General features: G+C 43.3%; 1 protein-coding gene across 1 annotated transcript in view; it reads left to right on the top strand.

The window, feature by feature from the left end:
- Positions 1–5,991: 5,991 nt before the first annotated feature.
- Positions 5,992–21,387, top strand: part of tle2b (TLE family member 2, transcriptional corepressor b) — a 69,477-nt gene continuing 54,081 nt past the window's right edge. The window contains exons 1-3 of the mRNA XM_079220409.1: positions 5,992–6,274; positions 15,792–15,889; positions 18,244–18,307. Of these exons, the coding sequence (XP_079076535.1) occupies positions 6,251–6,274; positions 15,792–15,889; positions 18,244–18,307 (186 nt within the window). The 5' untranslated portion in view covers positions 5,992–6,250. The remainder of the gene's footprint in view (positions 6,275–15,791; positions 15,890–18,243; positions 18,308–21,387) is intronic.

Raw genomic sequence — 21,387 nt, forward strand, 5'->3', positions numbered from 1 at the left:
TCCTTTAACATCGGCCTCGACAGGCCTTACAGGCTCACTTCTTCTCAGGTCAGAAACACTCTGGCTCGCTCCCCTCAAGGGGAACTCAACATGACCGACTGAAGAAGATGTACTGTGGGTGAGGCAGGTTGAGGAGAAGCAGGAATACAGAAAACGTCTTCATGCACGGGAACATTGCAGTCAGCGATGATCTCACTGTGCACCCGCATGGATGTGTCCTTTAATAAGAAGATGCAGTCAGGACTTCTTATCACACCATGCATATTGCATCCCACAGCCACACATTCATAAATATGACAGTATCTTCTTGAGGAAAAAAATGTATCCTGGCCCATCCATAAAGCTTTATGTCAGCCTTCCACACAAGTAAAGACATGACAATGAGTAAAACGGGAGTCAGCAGGTTTTTATTTTTACTCCGCAGCAGCAGCAGTGTTATAAATGTGCTCTGTGAAGGGAGTTATCATGGCGACGCATGTTGAGACACACCAAATATTACAATATCAGCATAAAATAAGATGCATGCAACAACAAGGGGCTCAGACAGGGAGTGTGTGAGTATGTGCTTGCGTTAGACATACAAAAAAATGTATATATGCAGCATATGAGGTATAGGAATTATAAAATTAGAACAATAAACTGGTTGTGTGTGTCTGATTGTATGTGTACAATATGTATGTGTATATTTTAAACTAGAGCAAGTATTCCTGATATAGAGAAAGAAAAGAAAGAAAGAAAGAAAGAAAGAAAAGAGAGAGTATCTAAAGAAGCCAACATAGCAGGAGACAATTCACTGCAGAAACATGCAGATTGAATGTCACAGATGACTTCTTATATTCCTGCAGGTTATGATTTATGTTGCTCTCTGTGCCTCATTATAAGTCCACCCATTTACTCATTTTGATTTCAGTGTTTGAAGTGGACCAAAGAAAATTTCATTTTGAGCCGGACATGTCTCAGAAGTGAGGTGTTTACCTACCGTGTACGCGTGTACATAGCCTGTGTGTGCGTGTGTGTGTGTGTGTGCGTGCTTGCGTGCGTGCGTGTGTGTCTCTGTGTGCGTGTGTGTGCGCGCGTGCGTGTGTGTGTGTGTGTGTGTTGTGGTAGTATAGTAGTAGTAGCAGCAGTAGAAATAGCGGGATTGAAATTAACGGAGGAATTTACTGAGCATTTATGTAGCGTGACTGGCAGCGTGCGTGCGTGTGTGTGCAGAATAATTGGGACTTCAATGCCCACAATCCCCACAGACTGCTTAGCTTCCCTCCGCCTCCCCGCCGCCGCTCACACCCATTCCGCGGCGGGGTCGGCACGCGATTGGCCTGATTCCCCCATGACGTCAGGACCCAACGTGGGGTTCCCTTAGAGCGATTGGTTAGAGCGAGGCATCGCTTTGGTCAATCAGATCGCTCAGACCGACCTCAAACAAGGAAGAGCTTTTAAGGTGGAACCGTAGAGTTACTCGCGCGCCTCTCCGACAGTGATTGAGACGTGGGCACTCGGTTAAACTTGAGTTTCCCTCGTTACAGTGTGGCGTTGATGTCAGAAAAAGTACAAAACACGCGCAGTTGTTTAACTGAGAGGTGACTTGGTACGAATGTAAGTTACATTGTCTCCAACTACAGTTATTTCGTGTATTTTAGGTCGAAGTTAATGTAAAAATGGTGATGCTGTCTTCATATCTTGTGGATCTGTAAGCTAGGTTAGGCTAACGGCTAACTACCGTTAACTACCGCTAACGGCTACTACATTTTAATTTAAGGACCCCGCCAAACATGAGGTCCAGGTGCCCATTTAGTAGCTATTTTATTGTAGTAGTGCTTGAATGTCCTCACACTGAAGGAACTGAAGACATTTTTTGCACGTTCAAATTTAAAATATATAAAATATCATCTTCCCTTAAACTGCCCCATGCAGTTGGACCTTCGGGACCTCCAGGACTCTTCATTGTAGGCCCCATTCCTCAGAGGCAGTGTCAGCTTAATGGTGCTTAAACATATAAATAATTGACTGCTGACACAAATGACTGGCGCTATTCTGCTAGAAATGTTAACTACTGCTATGAAGTGATGTAATAAATGCATATTAGTGGGCAGCTTATATCGTTTGGTCCTGCTATTCAGGGCTTTGACACTGAACTATATGTCTTTACTGTACCGAGCAGCTGATTCTGCCCCTCTTTGCTTTAGGTTTCGCTGACCTTCACTCTGAAGGTGCTGACTCTCCTCTGTGGATCCCCTCAGCCCGTCTCCCTGAACCGCCTCATGTATCACAAAGGCAGAGGTCAGTAAAATGTATTCTCTTTGATGTATTCAGAGTCCATAGAGAAACCGCAGTCGCTCATTCTCTGTATCACTTCAGAAGATTCTGTGTAAAACGGGTAAATACATATTTTCCAGTTATTTTTCAACAGTTGAATACAACTGCAAGCTTTGAAGCTTTGTAACTTTGGGTCTGTGTTGACGTCTGTCTGTGGGTTTGTATGCCTGCCCATCTGTCTCAATAAACCCCAGTGTGAGGAGTCGGGGGAATAATTACCTGCATAATCCTTTCTAGACAATTAGATAATGCTGATTAGTACAATGGGCTACATGGGGAATGGTGGTGTTGGTGGTGGGGGCACCGTTGAATGACGGTGTGTTACTGTGAAAGAGAACACCAAAAGAGAGATTTTGAATGAAGGCAGATGGGAAGAGGAGCAAGAAAGAGGAGGAGAGATTGCCAGTTTATTCCAAATATGGAAATGATTTATCCTGTGGGAAGCACACATTTCCTCACCAAATTTCACGGCAATCTATTCATGAGGCTGAAATTTTTCTATTGTGCAAGTGACTGTTAGCACTGTTGCCTCGCACAGAACGAAGGCCCCGGGTTTGAATCTTAGGACGGCTTGTGCCTTTCTTCGTAATGTCAGCTTTTATGCTCTCTGTCTGCGAGGTTATCCTTTCACAGACTGAAGACATGCAGGTCAGGCAACTTCAAAACTCTTGGTGTGAAGGTGCTACGGTACCTCTCGACCCGAGTGTGTTGGGTTTACGATGCGTGTGTGCGACCCTGAACAGGATGAATGGTACTATTTAGATATGATGTATTCATACTGCTCACATGATTTCCTCTGAGACTCTCAAACATTTTGAATTTGAGACAACATTGTTGATGAGGAAAGCTGCTGTCCAATGAAGAGCTCCGGTTTCTGCCCTTTGGGTTCTTAATTATTAGTTTATTTTTTAGTGGGATACATTGACTTAAAGGGCTTGACTGTCCTTAAAGGGCCACTTAGTAACTTTTGGCCACATGCATAGTTTCTTACTCAAAATAGTATAATGCTGACTTACCGTTATATCGTAGTATAGTGGGAGAAAATGCCAGAATTAGTCACAGTGCAAATTCAAACAGACTTAGCTGACTTTTAAAGTGTTAACATAAGCCAGCATTTTGTTTCCCCAAATGGATCTATAGTGTTTATTAATAGACTGCATTGGATAATAGGATGTCTGCGGTGACCTAAATTGAGGATTTGGGGCTGCTCCCTGGCTAACCCGCTTGTTATCAAATGCAGTTTCTGTCTTACTGGAAACCCTCCACGGATGCCAAGACCGACTGTGTCCGATTCTACAGTGTCGGATTAATGGCTGTTTGATCAAGTTCAAAGGCAGAGCTGCCCTGGATAAACTCATTATAAACGGTGCCAAATGGCACCCGGGCCAGACTGGTGTACTGTACATGGAATGGCTTTAAATACCAGGTCTTAGTTGGTCCAGGTCCATTCTGGGCATTCCTGTAAATAGCATGTGCACTGGAGCCAGCAGTCAAAAGTAGGTGGGAGACATTGTTATCTTGCTGAAGCTGGGATGTTTGTGGGCTGTTACAGCCGACTTATTGTTTTTGATGACATCTTTGGCGGTGAGTGGACGTTGCTGTGGCACTGCAGTTTTGACAGATATCACTACACAATGTGTGGCCCCTGCTTTAATGCCATTTTAGGTAGCACCCTTTTTGGCCCTTTAAAAACAAATTATATTTATTTATTTTTGCAGGGGGCTGCCCAGTGTTTCTGTCTCTTCCAAACAAACCACAGTTTGGGAAAAGAGAAACGAGTCACTTCCTGTGTGGTAAGTGTTTTTCCCTCAAAAGACCACCTGGTTGGTGACAATAGCAAATTTAAAAGCTTTCGAAACGGTTAAATCAACGAGTTAAATCAATAAATCAATATAGTTTCCTGTCAGCTGGCAATGGAAAGACATAACTAGAATATTTATATAGAAAAACATTATATTAACATATGTCATAGTCAATATATCCAATATGTTTGTGATATATGTGATGAGTTTACTGTTTAGAGAGGCTGTCCTGTGTTTTAAGTGTGATTATCATCAACAGTCAATGTTCCTCAGTTATGTGTCTTGCTTCTTTAGTCAAGGGACATCCAGCAGCACGCATGCTGGCCACTTGATTATCAACAGAGACACTAGTCTAGGAATTGCAACTGGTATTTCTATTTACTTGTTACTTGTTAAAATTGTGCCCTGTGTATCTGAATTGTTTTTGTGGTTTCATTGTGTGTCTAAACCCCAGAAAAAGTCACACAATCAACTCTATCATTTTTTTTAGATGTAGGTTCCAAATGTAATTTAATTGAAATAGTGTATGCAAACGAAACAAATGAAGTACCTCCATTTACTGTCTACTATTTCAATGAACTAATATTTATCTGTTTTTCTGTTGCTCTGCAGTTCAAGTTTCTGTTTGGGAGGATTGACGTATGCGGTTTGACACGGCGATGCACGTACCGTCGACAAACATCTGGATACAATGCGCCTCGGACCACTTCCTGGGGAGGTGTGAGCAATCAAATCAGTTCGCTATTGCATCCCAAGTGTGTTTACACCTGGATTTATATGCGATAAAGCATGATTGGATAGCTATCCAATCATCCAGGACGCATTTTAATGCAAGGTGTAAACTGGGTAATAAACGTATCACTCTGAGTAACTATTATGTGTATATTTGCAACTGTGCATGCCTGTGTGTATGGGTGTATGTTTGTTTGTGTTGCGTAACACGTGTGTCCACATAGCTGTCCTGAATTTGTGTATGAGTGTCGGAGCATTTCTGTGTGTGTGAATCTTGATTCATATCAGTTTGAGCCTAAGTCTTTGGGCATGACTGATTGCTTTGTCTGCCTGACCGCAATTGAAAAGGGATCCATCTCTCTCTCCCTCCCTTTCCCTCTCTCCCTCCCTCTCTCTGTGTCACTGGGTGTCTCTATCTACTCAGTTCCACCTTAAGAGGAGCTTTAGCAGCCTGTCGTGTTTGTGTTGAAGCCAACAGGCACAATATATTACAGTCTAGGGCTTGCTGCTGAAAAGCCCGCTGGATCCTCCACTGACCTGCTGTTCTTTCCTGCTTTCCTCTTGCGTTTTTTTCTTCATTTAGATTAAAAACAAAGCTCTCACTCCCTCTCTCTCTCTCTCTGTCTCTCTCTCTCTCTTCCTTCTCCCCTCCCTCCTTCTTCTTCTTCTTCTTTTTCTTCTTTTCTTCCTTGTTCTCCTTCTTTTCTGCGGCAGCAGTCAAGGTAGAGGCTTCAGTGTGTCAGCGAGAGGGTGAAGAGGAGGAAAAAGCAGAACAGTCGACTATTTGGATGGAGCTGAGTGTGTGTTTATGTTTGGACGTCTCACCATTGGACGGCCGGGTGAAGGGGCACTAGGAGAAGAGTACGAGGAGGAGGAGGAGGAGGAGGAGGAGGAGAAGAGAGAAGCCTGCCTGGATGAAATTCTCGGTGTCATGTCACTACGTGTGGACCTTGACTGATCACAGGGCGAGGAAAACTGATCACAGGGTGAAGAGAAGGGGGAGAGGCACTGAGGGGAAGGCGAGGAGGTGAAGAAACTGAGACTTTGGTTTCACCGGGAAAAGAAGACAGAGGAGGAGGCGCAGGAGGTAAAGTCTGACGCTCCGTTTTATCATGACATTGTTGGATAAACGAACCGACGGATTAAGCACTCTTCAGCTGTGTGTGAACAGGAGTTTGCTTTAGAAGAGAGACGAGAGCAAGGAAGAAAAGACGGAAAGAGACTCTGGAAGAGTAGAGGCTGCTGTGTTCAACCCAGCTAAGGAGCAGGGACTGGACTTACAGAGTGTGTGTGTGTGGTTTGTGTGTGTGACTGTGTAACCGGTGGAGGGCAGAGGAGTGGAGGGCCAGGGGACTAACCTGGCCATCAAACGGACTGGCAGCCTCTCCTCTCCTGGGATCATGTACCCTCAGGGCAGGCATCCGGTAAGTACCTCCTTATGTCTCTTTCTCCTGTCCGTCTGACTTTTTTTTCCTGTCTCTCCATGTATGTCTTTCAACTCCAATCTCAGTTACTCTCTATGTCTCAGATTCACCTTTTCTTCTCCCTGTCTCTCTTCATGCCTCCCTGCTTGTCTTATCTTGTGTATTACTTCTTCTCACTTCCTCTTGGTCTCTCCTCGTCTTTGTCTTTCTGTTCTTCTGTCTGTCTTTTTTCAGCCTTGTCCACTAACCAGGGAAGGGTTAGGACTAAGAGACTCTCTGTTATGTGTAGACACACACACACACACACACACACACACACACACACACACACACACACACAGTCAGCTGTCCCCATGTGCCTCTAAGATGTTGATGTTCAGCTGTGTTTGTGGCACATAACTTATCTTCCAATAAGGTAAGATAATACTTTGTTAGTCCCACAGTGGGGACATTTGTAGTTTAGTTGTCTCTAGGTGTGTGTATGTGTATACGTGTCTGTCTGAGTTTGTGTACATGATCTGCAAAACAGATCTGCGCATGTGTGTAAATTTGTCAGTACAACTGTCAGCTGTCCACCTGCTCAGTTTGGTTTCCAAGTAAACACACACACACACACACACACACACACACACACACACACACACACACACACAAACACACACACACAAACACACACACACACACACACCGTGTAATTGATAATTACATTCATTTCCATCACCACTAAGAAAGGTTGTGAGTGTTTCCCCTTCAATACCTCTTTGAAGTCTCTTCCCTCCTTCAGTTTAACCCTTCATCAGCAGTGAGAATTTGCCATTAATTTACCTGCCAGGGTAAAATAATGGTTAAAGGCGGAGACTGAAAAGCACGGATGAATGACAGCTTAGGCTCAGTCTGGCTAAGGCCATTCGTTTCACAGGGGCCTCGGTCCGGTTGCTATAATCAGATTTGGTTGTCAGTCTCTTTGTATCTGGTACAAATGGGTCAGCGGCCACTTCGCCTCGCAGCCAGCCAACCACTCAGTCAGCCAGCAAGCCAGCCAGCTAGCTATCACACAGAATTATGAATGACATTTTCACAAGAGGAAGGCATGAGGAATCAATTATATGTACAGAGAGAATGCTAATAAGCCAGCCGCTGGAATAGAACGGAGAGAGACGGTGAAAGAAACAGGAGAGAAGTGAAAAACAAAGGGAGAAAGTGAAAGATGTAAGAGCTAAGAAAGATAAAAAAGGGAGAGAAATAATTCTTGAGAAAGGCCGGGGGTGGAAAGAGAAATGAAAGATGGAGTTTGAACATTCCTCTGTTCTCTCCTTTTGAGGCGTATCAGAGAGCTTCCTGCTGCGATGCTCTGCGTTTGTGATAAAGTTCAATCCCAGATTGAGCTAACTCCAACCGATCGATAGCCTCTATCTGTCTCCTTCTGTCTCTCTTCTGTTTTTCTCCCTCCTCTCGTTCCGCTGCCAGTGGAACTTTATTTCTGGTGTTGCTATGAAATGTGATCTGTGGCGAGGTGTAAGGGTGCAAAGAACAGTTGTGTGTGTGTCGTTACAGGCTGTGTGTATAAGCATTAGATGTACATATATATATATATATATATATATATATATATATATATATATATATATATATATATGTGTGTGTGTGTGTGTGTTTGTACTCAAAAATGCAGAATAGGGTTACCGGTACTTGTAAAATATGCAAAACTCCCTCCTTGCTGGTGCATCTGAGCAAGATCCAATGATTTTTAGAAATCATAGTTGGCTGCTAGAAAGCGTTACATTAAAGAGGTGATGTTGCCAGAAAATAAAATGCATGAGCTTGTTTTGTTTTTTCACAATCTCAGCTCGTCCTTGATTGCAACAGCTACGGATCAAAATAGTCTATTCTAGCAACTCCATTACAAGATTAGAACGTAACTTTGGCAGAAAGGTAGAGGTGAAGAATTTTTCTTTGTTATACAGTTGATTATACCGTAGAAGCTGGAGTTTCTTGAAGTTGATTTTCACATCATAATCAATTCGACTGGCTACTTTAAAATGTAACAAAATCAGCTTAAAGAGAACAGTCATTTGTGTAAAAATGGTCAGGGATAAAGTAAAATACATGTCATATGTAGTTAATCTCTTACAAAGTTTGGATTGAACAGCGCAGATACACAACTGCACTTTCGCCCCTTGAGTGGCTTCGCATGAACAGGCTGCTCGCTCTGTAGCCTCGATGTGTCCTTGTTGGTGTCAGTCAGAGATCACGGCCTACTTCTTGTCAGCCACAGACAGCGAGGGAGGACAGAACCGCCTTGAATGCCGCTCCTTTCAACCTCTCTGTGTCCCTTTGGAAATGAGAAGGAAGCTGTCTCAAGGCTGTTAAAGCAGTTTTTATTTTTATTTTTTATCAGAGAAGAAGTCAGATTTTGTTCTTCTCGCTCTCTGGTAAGAAAGCGGTTAAGACCAATGGCTGATTTGCCAGGCGAGCGGAGCTGTAATTGATTTCACTGGATTTCTGTGAGCGTGCACATGTGTGAGGTGTGCTTTTTGTTTGGTGTGTGGTGTGGCCTTGTGTGCGATTCGTTTTCATGGGTCTATGTGTCTTTCGTGCTTTGTTAATGTGTGTGTGTGTGTGTGTGTGTGTGTGTGTGTGTGTGTGTGTGTGTGTGTGTGTGTGTGTGTGTGTGTGTGTGTGTGTGTGTGTTGGAGATAGTTCAGATCTGGGAGAGGAAGGGGAAAGGAGAGCTGTGGTTAGTGTGCACTGTGTGCCAACAACAGTAACAATAAATAATGTCCCAGCCCGACCTCGACTGTTGCTGTGAAGATACAAGACCCTTGATTGGCTGCCGCACCCCAGTGAGAGATGAAGAAAGAGAGGATTTATTGTGTTTTCATGGTTAAGAAAGACATCTATACCTGCTTACCCTTTACATCATTTTACACATATACTAATTTAAGCGCTAACACCATCACAAACAAACGCCTCTTCTCAAGCAGATTTCTGTTGTTTTCCCAGCGCCTTTACATTAAAGTAACTTTGGCTGTGATGCGAGTATGCATTTATAGCTGCCGCTCTGTGTCTGTGTATACTACACATTTGCTCTCAGCCCCAAGAGATGTGGTGGCTGTAGTCTGGAGGATCACGATCAAACAGTTTCTTCAGCAAGCGTACCATAAAGAGAGAGAGAGAGTGTGAAAGAGATAGATTGTTGTCCCTCTATTGTAACAGTATCATATGACAAAATATCACTCTGGATACTTAATTAAATCTGCTCCAATCATTATTAGTAAATCATGCATGAACATCATTCATGCTTTGGACATGGACAGTACGTCCTGACTGTAAAGCATCTGTTGAATTATCATCAGGGGTGTGTGTGTGTGTGTGTGTGTGTGTGTGTGTGTGTGTGTGTGTGTGTGTCAGCAAGAAATGCTGAAGAAGAAATGAGACGTGCGCCACTGTGTGTGGCACAGACTGAGTAACTGTTGGAAAACCGTTGCAACTAAAATGTATAATGTATAAGAGTGTGCTGTGGGGCGCTTCCATTTCCTTTGGCCTCCAGTAGCGTCACACTTCATTTTTATGGCCAAGTAAACAAACTATTGCCAAATATGTGTCCACAGACATCACATATGCTCCATTAATGAGGGCAGAGCCACTCATAGTGTTTTGGACGTGTGTCTTAAAGTAATTTTTTTCTGTGTTTTAATGTTCATAATGTTGAATTCACAAGTAGATTTTGTAGTTTTAGTGGTCGGACATGCTAAACGTATTAGTGTAACTGAATTGTGTCAGTGCTTGTGAACGTGTCTATATACATTTCTTTGGACCAGCACTGTTTGCTTTTCCGTATACACTGGACCTTTTTTTGTTTTTTTTGGCACCTAGCTGTGTAGGGCAGTTTGTTTTCCCCCAACATTTGTGGCTGTAATGAAGCCATGTACGGTAAACAGTGGAGCGGATTGCTGTCACCTCCCACGGATGACATTCTCCCCTCCGGTCCTTTGTCCTCGTCCTGTTTACATTTAATTTCATTCAGCATTGCAAAGGCAACCCGGTAAAATGGCAAAAAGTCAAGTAACAACAACAACGCAGCTGTAGAGCGACGACCCGCAGAACAAGCACAAAGTCGTACAAGCAACCAACAACTTCTTGTCAGACATCAGCAGCCACCCAGATTAAGTCTGCTCTCTGATTAAAGGAAACGGGCCATTTTCTATCCCCAAATCCTGTGTTCTCTTCTTTGTCATTAAAAGAAACGATGAGAGCGAGGCTTGGATGGAGTCCAGAGCCTCTTTTGGCTGCCAATCTTTCCCTGATTTGTAATCCACCGCTGGCTTAGTGGCTGACTGGTGAGCTGCAGCGTTAACCAACGAGCTCTCTGAATGGCTGACTGGCTAACTTGCTGGCTGTTTAAATGGCACACTGACTGGCATGCTGATTGACGGGGCCGACTGACTTGACGGATTTTTTTATTTACTGGCTGGTTGGCTGCCAATTTAATTGTCAAACTGAAGGACTGACTGACTAGCTGGCAGAATAAGTGAACGCAACAAGAGGGCCACTAACTCTAAATGAGCTTCTGCTGCTGGCTCTCTCCAAGTTATCAAAAACCTTTTGAGAGGTCTGTAGAAATGCAGAAAAAAAAATGTGAGGGCGTCTTAAAGAGATGGATGATATGTAACTTCCATTCCCCGCAGCTCTCATCCACACACAGTCTGAAACCAGTGAGCTGTTGCTTATGCTCATTGCTGTTCACTTCAGCAGACACAAACACACAGACGTACACAAGGGGCACTGACACACTCGGTGTTTCTCATCTATTCATGTGCTTTTTTCCTAAATATTTCACCAGCCAATTATTATTTCATGCGCTATCTCAATGTGTCTCTGCATGTCTCAGAGAGACACAGGCAAAAAGGAAGAACAAAGGGGCTAAGAAGGAGAAGTAAAGAACAAAAGGAGAGAAAAGGGAGGGAGGAATGAGACGCAGCGGCATGTGAGAGGGCACAAGAAAGGAAAAAAAAATGTTGTTTGTGGGTGTTTTGTTCAAATGAATCCATCCATGCATAGGCATGCCTGCTTATGCCGTGTGAACACTCATGTGTTGATGGAAAGTGCGCCAGCGGCTAAACAGATCGAGAGAGAGAAGACAAGCAGACAGACAGAATAATTTCTGTCCCAATCACTCCCAGACCTGCATCTGTTTCACAGTTGTTTTCTCTCTTGTGCAGCCGCTTCAAGTGGTTGAAAGACAGGCAGCTGCTTGAACAGAGGACTTCCCTGTGATGGACAGACAGACAGAGATACAGACAGAGAGACAGACAGACAGACAGACAGACAGACTGATGGTCAGATAGAACCAGACTGACCTGAACATTCAGAGAGAGGGGAAAACAGTGTGGACTAAAAATAAGAAATGCAAGTCACTGCATGAACGTCATTTGCAAATGCTAATTGAGGCGAAGAGGTGACTTCTCAAGGTTGCATATTACATCTTCTGCAAAACATTTGGGATGAGCAAGTTAGATTCAAGCAGTACACTGACTGGGGCAATTTTCAAACTTTGAATATCTCGTCCAGAAACCTACGAAGGTTATAATGTTCTGAGCAGTAACGCTGACTAGTCACAGCTGCTGAATATGACTTTGGTTATATAGCATAAGCCAATGTTTCATTTCTTTTTAAATGTTTTTTTAACAAACAAAAAAAAGAACATGCAAAACATATTGTATTTAATTATGAGGCTTAATGTCAAATTATCTACATTACCTTGTTTTAAAGGTTTTGGTCAAGGTGCCATAACCAGCCATGATCTTGACCATCTGATGTCTAGTATCCTTTCCTGATTTGATCATATCAATGTGTTTGCATGTTATCACGTCACATATATTGATATATTGTCAGTACAATCAAACCTGTGACAGGACAGACAGACAGACAGACAGACAGACATACAGACATACAGGTGATGTTACGGCCAGTGGCTCCCACCTCCATCCTGTTATGTGATACAGAGCAATGCACTTCATCCCGCCCCACCTCCTTTTGCCCCCCAACCCCCAGAAGCTAATCCTTCCTAATTCTCTGCTTGCCCGTGCCAGCTCGGCCAAATTGAGATTGACTGCCGTCCCACATGGTGTATATATGAGTGTGTGTGTGTGTGTGTTTTTGTTGCGCACAAGTGACACCCCCTCCTCCAACTAGATTAACTGGATCAGTTTTAGGTTTCAGGATCCCCTATGCTGGATGCTATGGCACACACACATACACACACACACACACACACACACACACACACACACACACACACACACACACACACAACAACAACAACAACACAGGCGGTAGGTTGTTTTTTGGCCCATCGTGACGCACTATTGGACCCCTAACCGTCTGGGCCGCCATCTGTCACAATACAGGAGAGACCAGATACACAGACGCACTCCAACAACAAATGTTAGTTCTGGTGTACATACGGCATGACTTTATGATGCCTCCGTCTCGGTAAACACTGCAGAAGGATGCACATTTCTCCCCTTAGATAACTCCGTTTTACCTGCTGAAGTGTCCATGAGCAAGACACAGAGTCTCCTGTTATTACTAACAAGCATTAACTCATTTAATACCCGTTTTCCATACTCAGCTCTTTATTCTGATAGGCAGAGCTCAGCACAGGCAGTGAATATTTCTCCTCATGCCCGAGGACCTTATCTGTACTTTCCATTTTCTTTCTGCTCATAAGAAGTTTTACTGCTCTTGGGTCCATGAAACTCATTTGAAAAGGGGCAATTGGTGATTCAAAAGAAAGACATTTTGGAGTTTTGTCTCGCAGATGAAAGACATTCTAATGTCTCTCATCTGCACACTACAGAGGACGCCATGTTGACACCAACGGTTGTCACTCGCAGATCCCTTGTATAATCCTGATCTGTGACTATGGGCTTTGTTATATGACTTAGTGCTGCTGATGTAACCCGCCAGCAGCACTTTATCTGTGTGCATCCGCGTGAGTGTGTGTCTGTGTGTTCATGTTTTCATGGCAGCAGATGGTGGGAGCAGTATTACCACAGACGGATGGACAGTGCACAGGGTAGAGCGACTAGGCTGTGTTGACTACAGCAAAGGTGGCATTTATCTCTCTCTCTCTCTCTCTCTCTATCTCTCTCTCTCTCCCTCCCTCTCCCACCCCCGTCTCTCTTCTTCCCATCCCCTCGGTGTCAGACGGATGAATAGCTGGCTATCTCTCTCAGTCAGCAGCCATGCCGCTCTTTCATCATCTGTCTCTCTGCTCGTTCTTTCACTCCTCTGTAAAGATGTCAGACTAGTCTATCACTCCCTCCATCCCTCAGTCCATCCATCCTTCTGTCTGTCAGATGAGTATCTATCTGTCTTTCGTCTTTTCCCCCTCTCATCAATCCATCCCTCCATCCCGGCTGTCCCTCTCACTGTGGGTTTGCGTGTTCTCTGACTGAATCTGCATGTGCAGTCATGTGTCTGTTTGTTTGTTTGTGTGTTTTTCAGTGCGCTCATGACTACGTGGGCGTGTGTGTTTGTATCCGTGTGTGCCAGATCACTATTTTTCCCGTCCTCCTCCCCTCCCTCACTGAGTGTGTGTGGTGTGAATCAAGGTCAGTGGGGATCTGTTGGCAGACACCCCCCACAACCCACCCTCTGCCCTCCACCCCTTCCTTCCACCCACCCTCACACACACACCCACCCACCCACACACACACACACAGATGGTTTGTGTGTATAGTGTCTATCCAGCCATCTAGATGTCCCTGCTATGCCTGCCTCAGCTCAGTTTAGCTCAGCTCAGCTCGGCTCCGTGGATTAATTACTGGGGAACCCACCGCGTCCCTGACCTCCATCGTCGGACTAATTGAAATCTAATTGAATTGTGCTTGTCTAGACTAATGAAGCCCCGCCACTGAAACCGGCAATCTTTTAGCCGTAGCTGCAGGCCGATAGCCACCCAGCTGCACTGTTGCCGCTGCACTGTGCCGCTCGGTTTGGACGGATGTGTGAACAGATGAACAAATGGGTGAATGGATGGATTTATAGTTGGCTCGGGTTACTAAGTAGAAAAACTCACTTCATTTGTTTTGTGACTTAAGGTACTTGAGTTGACAGTTTCACAGGTATTATATAATTGTAAAGCTACATACTTTCCTACATCACTTCCAACCAAAACACATGCCGATCTCAGCTCATATCAAAGCCTCATTTTGTTTGTGTCCCTAAATAATGGTGAAAGGAAACTTAACGTCAGTGTTGCAAATGATTTTCCAATGAAAGTAGCGAGCATCACTAGATCCAAAAGGTGCTAAATCTAGCGAGAAAGTTGCCAAGTCGGCAACACTGACAGCCCATCCCTTCAGGCGTCCCTCCACAGCCCTCCCACAAAATTATCATAATGAAGGTAATCATGCCTTCATGCAGATCATGCCTTTGCCATGGCGGGATTCATAATTTAGCTTCTGGGTTGCACAGAGGAAGAATCACTTGCCCGTTACTGCCGGGATCAGGGTCCTGTCCTCAGCTTTGGTGCTTTGGATTTGGCAGGGTGCACTAATCATACAGTGGAGAGCATTTGCAGGGTGGGACGCTAATGAGATGTCCTTGTCTTTGCTAAGTGTCCGAGGGAGGTCTGATGAAGGCGGGATAGGGTGAACCTCAGTACTCATATTTAGGCTGATCGCTGACAGGTGATAAGGAGTGAGTAAAAAGAAGTGGCAGAGACACCCGGTAGTCTGCATCCTCCTCGGGGCTAACAGCGGGAGTCCCACACTTGCAGGGAAAATCCGCTAATCTAAATTGGGAGAAGATACTTCTTACATAAAAATCTCCTCTGAGAATCCACAAAAAACCCACAACCACTTCTGCTCACTCTGATTTTCCGGACTACAAACTAAGCCCCATTCCCAAACATGAACGGCATCAAAAATCAGTTCCCCTCGTTTCTGAAACTTCATCAAGATTATCGAGGAAGAGGGCGGCTGTCGAAAGCGCTTTAGACGGACATGGAGGGCTGGTGGTGGAGGTAAGGGAGTGGACCCCAGGGAGCTGCTTATTTTGTTGGGCCTTCTTTAGCTTTTAGTAGGTGAGAGACGGTGCTGTGATTCCCTATAAGTTATTCATTTGACGTTTCCTCCCTTCTCAGCTCTTTGTAGGCTGGAATACATTAGCAACCTGGCAGAGTGGAGAGGATGGTAATGTGGAAGAGAGGGAGAGCAGAGGAAGAAAGGATGGGGGTTGTGGAGGGAAGGAAGAGAGTCATTAGAGGAGGAGGAGAACAGAGAGAGAGAGAGGACACGGCTTTATGATGTGTGGGAAGGGGAAGTGACCTTCCCTCTCACTTTCATCTTGGCTTTTTTCTCCCCTTGCTGTGCTCCCTGACACACACACACACACACACACACACAGACACACACACACACACACACACACACACACACACACACACACACACACACCTCAGTATCAGTTTTTCATCTTGTTGCTCTCTCCTTCTTTTTCTACGCAGGTTCCCTTACAACCCGGCCAGTCTTTCAAGTTCACAGTCCTGGAAACTCTGGACCGTATCAAGGAGGAATTCCAGTTCCTCCAGGCACAGTATCACAGGTACACAGACAATATTACATTGCACACATAAAGACATATACACATGCTGTATGTCCACATTTTCATCACAAATTTCAACGGTTATCATAGTTCAGGTCTTTCTAATCAAGAAGTACTGGTATGAAGAGTCACTTTTTCATACGTTTTTTTTATATTGTATATTCTCTACACTAAATGTAATAATTATAGACCATTTCACAGTTGTAAATGTAAACATTCAGTGTTTGTGAATGACATGAACTGACAAGAAGTAAACATGAAGTCAATCTGTTGCCTAGCAATGCAATTCTATTGAAACGGTCTATAGGAACTATACGTTGTCATTCTATGGAAGTCAGGGTTTTCATCAATAAATGAACCAGTAAACACAATATGTCAGCATGCAAGTGCTTTCCTTTCATCTTTATTTATTTATTAAAACACTGAATAGAACATACTGCCGAGTGATAGTGAGCTGCAGCTCTTCAAAGTGAATCCAGTCTGAACAAAAAACAACTCATCATTTTTGCCTACTTCTACACATTGCCTCTATTGTAATAGGTACACCTTCACAGTAATTCGGGAAATCAATAAGGGATCATGACTTTAATCTACATGCACTTCATCGGTGGTACCACAAATACTCTTTTATATAATCACTGTCTTTTTTAGTGCTGCAGAGATTTCCAGTTTCTCCTTTAGTATTAATAAAATAAAAATCTTTATTTTCATCATATCTTTAATTATTTGTACTCATTGCTCTTGCCATCACACTTTGTTACAGTAGAAGTTGTGGAAAACTGAGATTGTAGTTCCCATCAAAGGAAATGTCATGAAGTTTAGTTTAGGTCTGTTTTTTTAAATGTTCTCCAGCTGGAGGTCACTGATGGTTGTGTTTTTCCTATGGCTGACCAGAGGTGACTTTGGCGAAGAGAAATACACCATCCAGCCTCTTGCTCACACCTCAGTGGGCAGACTGAACAGCCTGCTGCGATACAGCAGCACTACTTTACAGCTATGCATTGGACTGGTGGTTCTTTGTGACACACTAAAACAAACACACACACACACACACACGCACAAAGATCTATTCACGGGCACTTTTAATTTGTTAGTTAGTTTGCAACAACACTACAAAACTACAATTTCCCGAATGACACTATACTTTTTCATATTAATAAACCATCTGACTTACCATTTAAAGTAAATATCAAGCTCCATGCCACCTTTACTGAATATTGGCCTGAGAAGGCTACTGTTGCCTTGTGGAACAGATAAATAATGTTAATTATGTACCCGTAATGTAAGGAAACAAAATATGGTCAGAAGTATTGTAGCGGTGTATTACCATATCTGAATCTGTGAATATGAACACATTAAAGTGCGCGTTTAATGATTTAAAATGTTTACATGTCAATATAAATATCTGAACAGATTCCCTCAGGACATCTGAAGCTGTTCATGACATTTTGTAAACTAATTAAAAAGATTAGCCCAAATAGTTTAGATTTGTAGCTGTGAACATGCAATTTATTTCTGAGTGACAAACGGATAGATGTGTAACTGCAAACCTGATGTGTATCTGCAAGTCTTTGATGTTTAACTACAAACGTTTGTGCAAGTCCTCTTTATGCACTCCCACATTGGAAATTGTTTGTGCAAATGTTTTTTATTTGTTCACAAAATGTGATGCACAGCGACAAATCTTCACACAGATCTTATTTTTCACAATTTCAAACATTGGATTTCTTTGACCAAAACACAGTTAGTTATGGTGATACAAAGGTACAGTACTTTTGACCGTATTTTGTTTCCATAGTTATTAAACCTTTCCTGAGTAACAAGCACATTTTGATTAGTTTGCAAGTTTTGTCCTATTTCATCCATTATCGACTAATGCAATGCACGTTAAACACATGTGAGTACTTTGATATAAGTAACCTCATGCAAGAAAAAAGCAAAACACAATAAAAATGCACAAACCCGACATGAAATATGATACTTTGTCAGGACCTATTGGGCTCAGGAGCAGAACTCTAACAAACCCACCAATGGCCAAATGACGTATATAACTAGACATACAAAACACAGAGGGACTTGTCACGCTAACCCACATGGAGGTGTGATGAATTGCAGTGGTGAATACGACACACCCTGCTGGCAGTTGCTAGCACGAAGGTGATATTTTTCAGTGTCACTTTTAGCAGTAATAGGTAGCCCGACTGTGTGGCTAAGAATACTTTTTTGGTATCCTTTCACAGCCTTAAACTCTGTGTGACCTCTGCAATATTCAAGTCCTGTGGAAATTGTAGTTTCTTTACTTGGATGCAAATACACCATTTAATCTGTGTGTGTCCTTTTTCGTCCTCTTGCAGCCTGAAACTGGAGTGTGAGAAGCTGGCCAGTGAGAAGACTGAGATGCAAAGGCACTACATCATGGTGAGTCCAATCAGACCGTTACCAGAGCTCTACGGTGATTTGTTGGTCTGACTGTGCCACTCAGAAACTCTGAAAAGAGTCTGATGGGTTCTTATATAGGAATTACAATCAGGGCAGTTGTGCTTTTAAACAGCTGGATTGACATTGTTTAGTGTTCCTCCTGTGTTCCTCTCAAGATGTCCGCTCATTCCCTGTCATTTCTCTGTTTAAACTTCTCATTTCATTCCGTTGTATATCTGTTTATATAACAGATGTACAAAGGAATGGCGAGGCAAAAGACATATTTTCAAAACCCACAAACAGATTATGATATTTAAACAATATTGAAAGGACTATGATTGAAACATCCAGTAGGCTAAAAACAATTTTATACTCATTAATACCTCTTATAAATGGCCGTTGTTTAAAAACGCATTATTTGCAGTGGTACATAATCTTGAATATCTGTAATGGAATACAGTTTTACATTTCCAAGTTCAAGTTGGAAGTTTCAAGTTACTAAACCAGTACACAACCAGTATTACATGTGCTGTTCCTGTGTTTCTTGCACAGTATTTGTTATGCTCACTCATACCTCTCTCTCTGCAACGCATTTGTCTTTTCTATATCTCTTTTCATTTTTTCCCTCCTTCAGACTCAGTCTGTCTGTCTCTTCTTCCTCTCTCTGTTTTCTCTCGTGCGCTAACAGCCTGAGCTCCCTCTGCGTCGGTGTGTCTGTGCGACTAAAGGCTCACATGTATCGTAAGCCTTCGTCTGTGGTACAAAACCCGCACAGAGCCGACCAGAATACGATATGCACCATCTGCTAAGCTGCTCGCATTTCATAAACCTGGGAGAGCAGGCGGGATCAGGGCCGTAAGCTAGATAGACACACAGATGGATAGACAGACAGAAAAGGAGAGAGAGAGAGAGAGAGAGAGAGAGAGAGAGAGAGACAGACAGGCAGATAGACTGACAGATAGACTGAGTGTGAGAATGAAAAGCGAGCATGAAGACAGGGAAACTGGCAGACAGACAAATGAATTTGGGAGCACACAGACAGACAGGCCGAAGATAAACAGATAAAACACTCACACACAAACACACAGGAGACACAACATACACACATTCATTCATCTACACTTACACATGCACACACACACATTTGTTTTCCTGTTTTTATTATGGGGACCTTCCATTCAAGATCTTTATTTCTCAGGCTTCAACTAATCCCAGTGACTAATAAAACCAAAACGTGTCAAAACAAGATCAATATTCAAATAGGATAACTGTGTAATGAAGCAAACTGTTAACTAACTACTTTGCAAAAGTTTTTTATTTTTACTGTTATTGACAATAATAATGCCAATGGTTGGGTAGTTTTTCTTTTACATTTCATTTCATTTAGCTGACGCTTTTATCCAAAGCAACTTACATTTTTGCTTTTTACACCGTAGACACAGCAACGGGGAGCAATTTGGGGTTAACTGTCTTGCTCAAGGACAAATCGACATAGACTAGCGGGGCTAGGGCTCCAACCACCAATCCTCTGATTGAATGTAGGGCATGCCACTGAGCCACAGTCGCCCCCTTACTTCTTATACATTGTAGTAGTTACAGCAGTTAAAGCGAGATTGCTCAACTTTTGTGGGAAGAAAGTTATTCTTAATGCCTGTCATCGGGTTCAATTCCCCAAGAAAACTTGACGAAATGATTTAAAGCGCGTAGGTTCACCAGAAACACCTTCAGCTCAGACCAGCGAGGCCTCGGGCAGCGACCAGCACACTTTGCTCCGCCTGTCCCTGCTGGGAGTGGACACTTTGCTGCTGGAGGCCCAGGTTCAGGTTTTCTAAAGGGAATCTGATGCTCGGAAACACTACCGCTTCTGTCCACACGGACTGCAACGTAGTAGCGTTAAATAACAACATAATCTCCGAGTTGCATCCACAACCCAATACATGGACGTCTTTATTACATCTTGAAGTTATTGCATTTTCTGGCAGTTGCATAAACACACAGATCCTCAATTGGTCTGTTAAAAAAACAGAAGGACTAAAGTGAACTCATTTAATACAAATATCCTTGCTTTGCTTTTCAAAGTGGTAAAAAAAATAGAAGCAAACCTCTGAAACCCACAGACTAAAACACCCACTTCCCTAATCTCAGGCACTTCCCATTTTAGCTGTGGTTTCACAGAATGACTGTGGAACAAACAGTCCAGAAAACCATCAACCTTCTTCATTGTATATCCTCACCACTCGATCTTATCCAATAGGTGTGGTGGGAAACCGGGGCAATGGATGACATTTGATCAAACTTTGTGCATATTAAATGTCATGGTCTTTGTGAACACACTGCGCCATTGGTAAACCAAGGGGGAGAGAAACGCTACAAGAGTATCTATCGTCTGTTATGTGTTGTATTTAAGTTCAACACTGAGCTTAAGGACTATGGCAGGAGGTCAGGGAGCTGCAGGTGCAGATGACACATCCATATAGGTTAGCATGGCAGATGGTTAGTACTCCAGGCTATAGTATTTGAAAAAACACAGTGCTACGCTACTTCATAGGCATGCCCAAGAAAAGGAGGGAGGAAAAGAGGGAGAGAAAATGAGAGGGAGGGAAGTGAAAAAGAGGCTCAAAGGGAAAGATAGCTTGAGAGAAAAAAGACTCAGCGAGTGTCAGACAGAAAAATAAAAAATCAGGGAGCTGCTGATGGGGGTGTACAAAGGGAGGCAGAGAGAAAGAGAATAAAAGAGGAGAGGGAGAGAGTGATAGAGGCAAATGAGAGATACAGCAGAGGGAACGAGAGAGTGGAAAGTGAATGCTGAAAAGGAATGAGAGAGACTAAATGAGAAAGAGAGATACCAGGGGACAGAAATGCAAAGAGGAGAAATGGAGGATGAAAAAAAGATGCTGCGAAGGGATGAAAGAGAGAGAGAGAGAGAGAGAGAGAGAGACAGAGAAAGGAGAGTATGCAACACAGAGTCCAAAAGAAAGAGATAGCGATGTGTTTGTGTGGGGGGGGCGTGAAATGATAGAAAGAGGGAGAGAAAAAGAGAGAGAAAGGTTGCACGCACAGACACGTAAATAATGTGAAGC

Source organism: Taurulus bubalis, assembly GCF_910589615.1.
Source record: "Taurulus bubalis genome assembly, chromosome: 7".
NCBI classification, from domain to species: Eukaryota; Metazoa; Chordata; class Actinopteri; order Perciformes; family Cottidae; genus Taurulus; species Taurulus bubalis.